Consider the following 11,391-nt stretch of genomic DNA (forward strand, 5'->3'; position numbering starts at 1 on the left):
ACAGCCACTCAGGCATGACAGGAAGTCCTTGTTCCATGTTAAACGCAAACTGCAAAGATAAGAGAAATGAGGCACATCCATATAACGGGTGACAGGAAACCACACAGTATAGATGCTAACCATGGAGGAACCTTGGTCGCCAGAACCAGTATAGACACTTTCAAATTTAGCCAGTAACATATCGTCATAAGGCTTACCACTACATTAAGAAATTAATTAAAAAAGGGAGATTTAATAGAAGATTAGAGGCAAGCAAATGAAACCGTAAAAGTACTACTAACAGCCAATTAATGCAGAGAAATCAATCTTATACAAGCTATACAACACCAGACATCGGAGATACATACCTTGCGGTAAGGGGGCTGCCATAAAAGTCTTTAATGATCGGATTTCCTTTTTCATCACGAGCACCAGCATGCTAAAATATTAGGATCAAATGTTAAAAACAACTCACATAACTGAGACATAAACCTTAATCACAAAAAACCCGCATTCAGATTCAAAAGGAAAACTAAATTTAAGGTGCTAGTTTTCACAAACTTTTCTTTTGAAGAAAACTCAGAACCGATACTGCTGACCAAAAATGCAATGCAATTAAGAAACATGCTCTACCTGAAAAATAAGCCCAGCTGTTCCATTCCATTTTGGCCTAATTGGTCGACTAAACTCTACACCAGCTGTCACACGGCCAATGCTCAGACTGCTATTGTCATGTAGGTTACCATGCACAAGTGTCCCAGGGGTTCTTGAATTCTATACAAGCATAACAGCTCAGATAATAATCAATCTTCCAATCATCCAAAAAGTGAAAGCAAAACCCACCTGGACAATTATTGTTCTAGATGTCCGCTTATCATCTCCTTCAATCCATGGGTCTGTGTAGTTAATGCGGAATATGGAGTCAATTTGGCCCCTCTCCAAGGAAATATTAAGCTTTTGGTTTCTTCCGAAAAGGTTTCTATGAGAATATGCAAAGCTGCATATAGAAAATAACAGAGTCGGAGACAAGGTAAACAGCACATCAAATGCTATCACATAATCTAGCAGAATAAATATTCCTTGCTTTTTTGTCTCAATAATAATCAGGGAGGGTGGAATACAGAAAAGCTGAAGGCTCATAGTGACAAAACATGACCAAATATGTGCAGTAGCAAATAAGAAAGTTCACCAGAAACAGGAATATAATAGGAAGACAATATGACGGAAAAAAAAAAAAAGAAAGAAAAAGAAAGAGCATCCAATAAAGTCCATCATTACACAAATGAGTTTCTCTTTTAGTAGCAGAGTAAGCTATGTCCATTCTATCTATTCCTACGCACATTATTGTTAGATGAGCATTACTCAGATATAAGAACTACAAGATTAACAAATTAATCAATTGCCCACAGACTCTCAGGACCAATGCAAAGCCAATTTTATTCCAAAATTATAGCATACTCTAGAACAACTAAACTTAATTGTTAGTTGGCTTTTTCACTCAAATTCATTCCAGAAAACAAATCCTGATTGCAGTATGAAGATGTAATTACAAAAATTGCACACTTGTGATATGACTAATGGAATGAATTAACCAATCTGAATTACATCATTCAAAAATCGAACTTGCTCCCAAAAGCCTGAAACAAATTTCTCTGAGATGAAATTTATTATTCATATTCACAAATCACAATGAACCCCTGGTAGAGAAAGATGAATGGAAAAACTAAACCAGCCAGAAATGCAATATGTAATTTTACCTTCCAATAAGTCCTGATAGAGGGCCACTTGTAATCCTACAAAATTAAAAATCAATTAAAAAAATATTCTTTCAGATATAACACAGATAAATGGGTATGAATTTTGGTAAGTAAATTACGTGAGGACATAAGCTAGAACAGGTAATATTGTAATTTAGACTAGCATAACTTACCCACTTGATATTCCACCACCAGCAGAAAAACCTCCACTTGGACGTTCAACAACGTTCATTATCAAATCAACCTTGCCAGCATCTACAATGTTGCACAAACAAAATGACAATAGAAAAATAAATACATAAAAAAAACTCTAAAAAATATTAACATGAAAACCATTACTTGCCAAGCACAACAAACAAAAGGTAGAATATAATGTGATGCTTCATGAATAAATAAATGTCAAATCCTATAAAAGAAACTAACTCAAATGTATTCCCCTGATTTCAATAAAAGCTTAGTGGAATCTTCATGTGCACCACCTTTATGTACCTAAGAACTATACACGCTTTTCAAAAGAAAAGGAACCATAAAGAAAAATTAAAGAAAATACTGCTATCTCCTAAAAGCTGGATGTAAAATAACTCCCAGGGAGAAGCACTAAAATCAGTCTTTATGGCAATTGAAAATAGGCTTTTCGTACTGTCAGACCATTGAGAGTTTTGTCTTCCAAATGTTGTATATCTATAACTCCTTATAGCAGCATCCATCGAACAAACAATGCCAATATTCTACACCAATTGCATCCTTGAAAACATGTAAATTTCCAAGGATGATAGATATCTATTCAATGACAGACAAGAAACCTTTGAAAAGACCAAAAGAGTACAGGACTATTTCAAACAAATGAATAAGGTAGCCAACTTCTAAAGCTTACACTGAAGGACCCTCCATGTCAATGTGTTCACCTGTCTATTTTCAAGTCAATAAGAAAACTTTCCATCAACTACAATGAGAATGAACCCACGACATACTAAATTTAATTTGCTATTACTGGTATTTACTATGACATCATGACAGTAAATGTTAGTCCATAATAATAATCCAGAATAAAATTCAGTGCACATTCTTATTATTGCATTATTATGTGTCTGAAATTCAGGCTCAAACCAGGTAAGATCCCCAGCTTGAAAAAATTGACTAAACACTCAGAAGGAGATTGTATATTGATTACATTTTTCAGGAATTAGCTTTAAAATTTTGCCAACCAGCTAAGCAAACCTCAGAAAACAATATGCAATATCTGTGCATGCATGTGTCTTTAAAAGATATATTCACTCACCTCCAGCTGGTTGGGGAATGATACTGACATCTTCCATAAGACCCATAGTTGACACAGTATCCACATCTCGTTTTCCTTGAAGCATACTATACACCTAAAGGAGGATCATTGAATGAAACAACCCCAGGTAGTCAGGACATATTGTGCTTTCCACAGGCATGCTTCTTGATTTGAAATAAACAAATTCTTTAAGACTATCATCAATTAAATGCCCATTGATGTACAAAAAGCAAGATCTAGGGTCACACCTGCCCCTTCTTGGTTGTGAGTTGCCTAAGTATTGTTTCAGGCTTTGTCTTCCCTTTAGATGGTTCACCACTGCAACAATAATGAAAAATTTCTAGTCATATCCTAACAATAATAAATTCAAAAGTTTGATATGCATGTTTGCAAGTGCACGTATTTTAGTTTATGCATATTCAAGTGTAGGTAAGGCAAACTGAAGGAAGGTTCTTACGTCTTACGATCAAGGAAACACATGGATATATTATTGACCTCTGCTTCTGCAACTTCTAACCTTATAATACCTCCAGAAAGAATATCAACTCCAGAAACCTATAAGGTCAAAGAACAGTGGCCATGCAACATGATTGTACTCAAAGATCAATGAACAGTACGCATCAAGAAACTAAAAAAATCATGTAACGCAATGCACTCACCAAGCCAAAAAGGCCACGCTCCATATACCATCCATTGATGGAATTAATTACTTCATCTAAACGCTTGAGATTTACCACTTTTCCTGCACAGCTTGACACCAAAAGTGAAAATAATGAAGGCCTCTTATGGGCAAAATTCAAATGCAGGTCATCCTGCAATACAATAAATGCATTTACATCCATACTTAAGAATGCAAAAGGAAAACCTACCATGCCCATCACGAAAAGCATCCTCGAGAAACTTTGATGGAAGAACATTGGCTCCTTCACAGACCAGTCCATGAAACTCCTGGTTTGGTTCTACCTTATGCCACAAGAACCCAATTTCAATCAAATCAAGGTTATGTTCCTATATATACCTAAGATATAGATTAGAATGCCCAGAACAAGAACAACAAGTTCAATTAAATATGAAAAGATCCTAGACACATGTGAAAGACCTGCCAAATCCAACATTCTTCCCTTTACTAACTCCATATGGATATTTCATTCTATAAAATTTTCCAGCAATACTCTATGAAGTAATCATGTGCTCTGCTTTTATGGAAACAGATTATCAACATAGCCAGAACGAAGGGGGCACAAAGAAGGCAATTCACCTTCAATCTCCCTGAATTCTTTTAACAGAAAAGAGTAGACCGGTGCCAAAGAGGTCCCTGTCCCAAGCCCCCAACTCTATCCTGACCATATAAAGACGTGTATTTATGTATGGCTGTTCTGCAGTAGCAGCAGCCTCCATGTCTGCGATAGGCTGTTATTGACCTGAGAACTGAGTGGCATGTAACAGCCACAAGAGACATGGTAATAGTCTGTCACAGCCATAGTGGCCTGGGACCCTAACAGATATTTTCCATTTCCTATCACAAGTTTTTCCCCCTTTTCAACTTCAAGAGAAAATTCTTCTTAACAAACAACTCAATACACCAAAACAAACAACCCCATATCTACAATTAGTCAACACATTAACTTTAAAAAGGAAAATCAATTTTGAGCATCAAGCAAAAGAGCAAAGCATTTTCAGCAATTTCCAATGCAAGCAACAAAAATTTCTCAACAGTTTCTCTCAATTTTTTAACATAATTTTTTAAAGGAATCTCTGCAATAAATACTAGATAGTGTTCCGGTGACCTTTTGCCCTTCCATGGCACCTGTTCCTTGATGGAGGTGGATATCGCATGATACAGACTATGGAAGGACACGTCATTGATCTGCTAAGGTCCTTGTTCAAGGAAGAAGATGAGGATGTATCTGCTGCTTTGACAGTTGTTTGAAGAACATGACTATAAATAAGACTGATTGACTGGGACTGCCATTAGAGACAGATGCAAATGACAAGAGCATGTGGGCAGGGAGGCTGAGAGTGTTTCTTATTAGGGTATGGCTTAGTTATTTGTTCTTATCAGAAAATATATCTAATAAAACATAAATGAAAAGGCAAATTTCAAGACCAGGGGCATAGAGATGTGGTTGAGGAAAACAAATTAGGTGGGGAGGATAAGAGAAATTTTGGGAGGGAAAAGGGCTTATGCAAGAGAATTCTGAATCATGTTAAAATTTATTGAGAGGGAATGATTGGTTTGGGAGGGATTGAATATATATTAGTTATCATATTTTGCTTGATTTGATTTTATAAATATTACTCTATATTTAATATACTAGCTTCTGATCAACATGCAATTTGCAGGTCAACCATAATATTATTTTTAATTATTTAATTGAAATGAAACCACTATGAATTGTGTATTATTATAATTAAAATAAAACGGCTAGTAATTATGACTTTGATAATTAGTTTTTACTGAAATTTTCTAATTCATAATTTTTTGCACAAGTCTTTTTACTAATTGTTACAATTTATTGCTTTCTTAAGCTTGTTTTAGAATAATAGAATAAAGACCCTGTTGAGTAATAATAACTATTTTTAATAATATAAAATAGAATTATTGAAATTTAGTCAGAAGCAAAACCATAATACACTCTTCACAAAAGGTTCAAAGCCTTTAAGCCACATTTATATATAGCATAGATTAATTATATGATTATAATTTTTATAGGAATAAAAATACAATAAATCACTTGAATATTATAATACAAAACAGTTTTGGGACACATTAAGTATAGCAGATCATACATTGCTGAAAGAAATCACAACAGCAAAGCCCACAACTTGCGCTATTACATATACAACAACAACAACAAAAATGCATTCAATTTTGACTGCAATTTGAAAGGGTTTTACATATAAGTATGTATGTGTGTGTGTATGTATAACCCCAAGAATAAAAATGCATTCAATTTTGATTGCACTTTGAAATGGTTTTTAAATATAAGTATGTGTGTGTGTGTATATGTGTGTATATATATATCAATGCTTGCAACTAGAATTTTAAACAAGATTTTTTTGTCAAGGTTACCAACTCAAGATTAACATTAAAACAAAAACACTGTACCAACAATTTCTAAAAATTAAAACTAAACAATGTGAGGCTTTGAGACAATCCCTGTTTCCAATGACAATTTCTTAGTTCAAGTGGAAAGTTCTCTGTTGCAATTACCTAAAATCTAGCAACTCAATTCCATACCACCAGAATTAATCCGCCATTCTCAACTTGATATCCTAAAACTATTCCAAACAAGCAGCACAATATACAAGCAAAATACCCAAACACACAATGCTCTAACTTACCAAAATAAGAAAAAAAAATAAAAAACTCTAGTTGAAATGAATCATCTTTACATAACTTACTTGAAACACCAATCTGATACCGTCCCGCGTGTCGACAGCAACAGGCATACACGACGAGAAGTAGCCGCTATCAATGATCCGGTGCACGTCCTCCTGGACCTCGCGGACCGTCAGTGCTGAGTTGGCTCGGCAAGCTTTCAATGCGGTGAGGGCTTCCATTTCGAGGTCCTTCATCTCCAACTCCTCTCCATCTTTGTTCCTTACCAGAACCTCGCTTATCAGAACCCTCTCTTCATCGTGTCGACCTGCCGTCGCCGTCTGCCCCTTCTGAGGCAATTCTGGCCCGGACTGAGTCGAATCAGTCGAGGACGGTTGAGTCAGCGACAACGAGGCGGAACATAGCAGAGGCGATTTAGCAATGTTGTGGCTCTGAGTCGGGTCCGTGGAGCGAGCTAGAGACAGAGACAAAGAGCATAGTAGGGGAGAGCTTCTGAATAGGGAGCTAATTCCTAAATCGGACTGAGTAGATTCTGTCGATCGAGTCAGGGGATTTCTTACATAATTTGAGCGATTCCTTAGCGAGTCAATGAGTTGGAAGACCAAGTGACGGGTTCTGGCGGCTAGGGCTTGCGAGAGAGAAGGGTTGGAAGAAGCGAGAGGGATTTTCAGAGAAGAGGAGGTGAAGGAGACGCCGTCGTTTGGATGCATTGGTGATACGGAAACCGGAGATGATGAAATGAGAATCAAAACATGGACGAAGAAAATCTAAAATGGCCAACTGGAGATAATTTTGGGGGTTGAAATTTCAAGGTTGTCGGAGGTGTTGCCGTTTACAAGGGTGAATGAGGGGAAATTAATAGATGACGATAAACCCTACTCACTCAAATTACTCGTTGGGGTTTTTGTTTACGCACGTACACTGATTTTTCAACAAGGTTAAGACTTAAAAACCATTGGCAGAAAGGAAAACAGGGTTAAGAGAGAAATAAAAATAAAAAAAAAACAAAACAAAATATACTGTGTAAACCTCATGAATTATTTTAAAAAATTTAAATAAATTTTGATTCAAAGTCTCTTATTTCTACATTAGAATAAATAAATTTTTATAATTAACTACTAGTAAGTATAATTATTCAAAACTGTCAATTATCATTTTATATTTTATAATATGTAAACTTAAAATAATAAGTAATATTTTAACTAATAATAACTAATCAATCATTAAATTTTAATTATAATAACGTATTTGATTTAAAATAAATATATAAAAATTTAATTAAATATAATAAAATAATAAAAATTTATTTAATTTTTTAAATAGTTTAGAGACATTTTTAAGTTTTTTATCATAAAAATTTAACGGTTTCGATTTCTAGATTATAAATTAGTTACTAGCCCATGCTTCAATATTTTTTGAAGAAGGCTCTAAGTAGTAAAATAATTTTACAATAAAATTTTATAGATTTATTAACTAGAAATTGCTTCATATTATTTATGTGAAAATGAATAATAATTGACTTCTTTCATCCAAAATATATATTTAAGAAATTTTTCTTTGTGGCTATTCATAAAAAGGATTAATTGCTAAGATTAGAAAGGAATTGAGAAGAAAGTAATTTAATATTGACAAAGAAAAAAGATAAAAGGCATAATACTCAAATAAATTTTTCAATTATACAAGAAAAGTCAATTAAGTTCATATATTTTTATTACGTTTAATTAAATCATTAACTTTTGACTAATTATCATTAATTAAAATTTTACATCATCTGCCACATTACATGTTAAAGTGTCATTTTCAAAGATAACTATCACGCAGCAAATGATGTGTCTAAAATTGTTGATGATTTGATTTTTTTTAATTACTAACTTGGTTTTTAACCTTTTATCTAGTCACATGTCTTAAAACCATTGGTTTAGAAATTTAAAACAAAAATAAAATAAAATAGCTTCATTGCTAAATAATCTAAATGCACACTTGGTATGGGGAATAACTAGGCTATTCCCCTTTATTCCTAGCTGTCCTTTTCTCCCTTATTTGGTTGGTAAATTACAGTAAGGAATAGCAATTTTTAAATTTTACCTACTCTCCGAAATTAGTAAAAAGCCATTTTTAACTAAACTCAACCATTTCCTTGATACTAGCTATTTTGTATCTGAACGGAATAATTTCCAAAATCATTAAAACTAAATTGCCCTTCATAAATTTAGAAAATTACAACTCGATTTATTAAAATCATTTTTCTCTCTCTTCTTTCTCTCCTTCCTCTTCCAGCAACATTGTTCTCTTCCTCCTCTCCCTCGTTCTTTTACACCCATTGACCAAGGAATGGAGAAGACGACTAATGGCGCATTGAATTGATCTGTAAACTTCACCTGATATAAAAACTTCTTACAAGGTTTTCCACTACCATTTGACATTCATCATCAAAGTGTCAAGAGGGACAAGAACAAATGGAAACTTTGTAAAAGAAGTGTTTGGCAACAAATTGCTCCATGAGTCCGTATCTACACCAACAAAAGGTTTGGCCTTCTTAAGCGGCTTCAACCTCTCTCCTTTAATCCTTGCCATTACATCAAACCGAAGTCATTCAACACTTGGCTTTGTCCTCCACTTGGCTAACATACCGTGAACACTCATTCTTCCCAATGTTTTTTTCTAGTTCTAACTGGAAATCAATAATGTTTTGACCGATGTGATTAAATTATAGTTTAGAATAATTTTGTCTATTTGTAAAATTATGTGAGTAAATTCTAATTATTTTTTGTATTTGTGATAATTAAGTAATAAAATATAATTATGGATAATTTTGTTTTTGAGATAAATATGTATTTAAATTATCATAAGGATAATTTTATTTTTTTGAAAATAAATGCTAATATAATAGAGGATATTTTTATCTTTTACCACTTATTCTTTCTTATTTCAAGGCTTGTTTATCAACCAAATATTGCAATAGGTCATAATAGCAATTCCTTCCTTATCTTTTTCACTGTATCAAATTAAATAATAATTATTCTATTTTATTTTTATCTTTTTTTATTCCTACAAAATAGCTATTCTATTCATTCCTATTTATTCTACAAACCAAAAATCCTGTAATTGGTTTTTAATTTATAGTTAGTGTTTTAAAAAAAAATTGAAGCCAAGGTAAAGAAAGCACTCTAGAGTTAAGCACTTCCACATCGTCTTCTAATACTTTCAATGTCTTCTTTTTTGCTTTTCTAACATGCCTTACCCTAGTTTGAACCCTTATCATCTTCATCACTATTGTTATCACTACCGCTACTACTACTTTCCTTCACGGTGTTTATTTTTCTCGTCAAAAGAGCATGATGGTGAAGTTGTTCAGCCATAGTTGTTCTAGTACCACATGAAATATCATCCTCCAAAATGACACATCAATATACCATTTAATAGATGATGTGGCATTAAATTAAGTAGGAATTAATTTTTCTTTTCAAATTAAAAATCATTTTGTTGATAAAAGTGAAAATTGTGAAATTATTAACTGCCATAAGTACGATGGTTGTTCTCCATGTTCGGATTTCGGCAACAAAAGCTATCGCCTATCTGTTGTAGACTTTTTATACATATTTTTCATTTGAGGTAGTATACCATCCTTCTTTACAATCAATATCTTTAGTTGTTGTACGAGCAAATGAGAACAAGTTTGGTTAGAGTATAATAGGTAAAAATTGATTGTGTGCATATAAGATTGGTATTAGAGGAAAAATGTACAAACAAATGGTATGGTAAAATAGTTTACAAATATATGAATCGGAGTATACAAACAAAAACAAAAATTAGTGTACATTCTTCATTTCTACGTACACCCCATTTTGTCTGAGATAATTTAAGGTATTTTTTTATTTTTTTCACTTATTAACCTTTATTTCTTTAACATTAGGTCAAGTTAGATGTGAGTCTAATTGGATTAGGCCTTCATAGTTCAAAGACACCTTAAGTCCATGTCAATTAAAATTCTACTATACAAGTATACGTATCGAATAGATAGTATATTAGCAAGCAGAGTATCGATCCCACAGGGAATTGATCTAAAATTTTACTAAGTACTAAAATTAAAACAATTTAGTTTTATTCAAACAATTAAAATCTTAATTCTAATTGAACTAAAAATTACGCAACTAAAACTAATTTGATTACAAATTAAAGCAATAAGATAATTGGGCAAACAGCAAATCAAACAAGCCTAGGATTACAATATCCTTCACACTTCATCTAAATCTTACCTCTCTTTCTTAACTTATTTCAATGGATTGAATTGCTAACCTAGAGTCCTAAATTATTTATAAGGGTCTCCCGACTCATCTTATAAAAATATCTATTTTAACTAAAACACTATATCCCTATGTAAATTGAAATTAAAATAGACTCATTAAGTTCAGGCTCTAAACTGGCTACATATGGCCTATAGGTATATCCCTATCCTATACGTAAATCAATTAATATGATCATATGCTATCCCATTTTAGTCTACACTAAACTCCCTTTCCCAAGTTGTTATGTTTCAGATCAATTTAATTGATGGCCAAGCAATTAAAAGCATTAAGAACAAATTGGAATACAATTCAAATCCCATTGAAAATAAGCAAGAAAGAGATTAAAAATTAGATTACATGTGAGTTCAATTGCAATCCTAGAAAAATAATTTAGTTCATAGTATCTAATAAAAACAATATCCAAAGAAATTTAGTCATGAATCCAAGTCAAAGAAAATAAGAAAAACACAAAGGTAAGAGAGAAAACTAATAGTTAGAGATTTGTGATCTTGATTCTCTCTCCAATTCTTCTTTTTCCTGCTTTGTTCTTGGCTCCAAATCTCCAGAATAGTTGCTTGCTGCCTCTCCTTAAAAATCTCTGAAAAAAGCTCCTTAAATAGGCTCTAACTAACCTAATTTTCAAAATCCCATTAACTTGCCTTATTTTTTGGAAAGTCGCGCAACGCTGCGGTGCTACTTTTCCATCACTGCAGCGCTGAGCTCTCTGGAAATTAGTATGTGTGCTTC

The 11,391-nt window shown here is 33.1% G+C and overlaps 1 protein-coding gene across 1 annotated transcript in view; it reads right to left on the bottom strand.

The window, feature by feature from the left end:
• Positions 1-7,280, bottom strand: part of OEP80 (outer envelope protein of 80 kDa) — a 14,385-nt gene extending 7,105 nt beyond the window's left edge. The window contains exons 1-13 of the mRNA XM_021423056.1: positions 6,421-7,280; positions 3,885-3,978; positions 3,675-3,757; positions 3,473-3,570; positions 3,264-3,333; positions 3,016-3,109; positions 1,910-1,991; positions 1,737-1,772; positions 823-976; positions 613-753; positions 348-418; positions 121-199; positions 1-49 (exon numbers count right to left, since the gene is read on the bottom strand). The exon at positions 1-49 is cut by the window's left edge and continues 67 nt beyond it. Of these exons, the coding sequence (XP_021278731.1) occupies positions 1-49; positions 121-199; positions 348-418; positions 613-753; positions 823-976; positions 1,737-1,772; positions 1,910-1,991; positions 3,016-3,109; positions 3,264-3,333; positions 3,473-3,570; positions 3,675-3,757; positions 3,885-3,978; positions 6,421-7,068 (1,699 nt within the window). The 5' untranslated portion in view covers positions 7,069-7,280. The remainder of the gene's footprint in view (positions 50-120; positions 200-347; positions 419-612; positions 754-822; positions 977-1,736; positions 1,773-1,909; positions 1,992-3,015; positions 3,110-3,263; positions 3,334-3,472; positions 3,571-3,674; positions 3,758-3,884; positions 3,979-6,420) is intronic.
• Between the last annotated feature and the right edge of the window lie 4,111 nt (positions 7,281-11,391).

The sequence above is a fragment of the Theobroma umbraticum genome, unplaced genomic scaffold, assembly GCF_002168275.2.
Source record: "Theobroma umbraticum cultivar Fairchild unplaced genomic scaffold, ASM216827v3 scaffold_95.0, whole genome shotgun sequence".
Classification (NCBI taxonomy): Eukaryota; Viridiplantae; Streptophyta; class Magnoliopsida; order Malvales; family Malvaceae; genus Theobroma; species Theobroma umbraticum.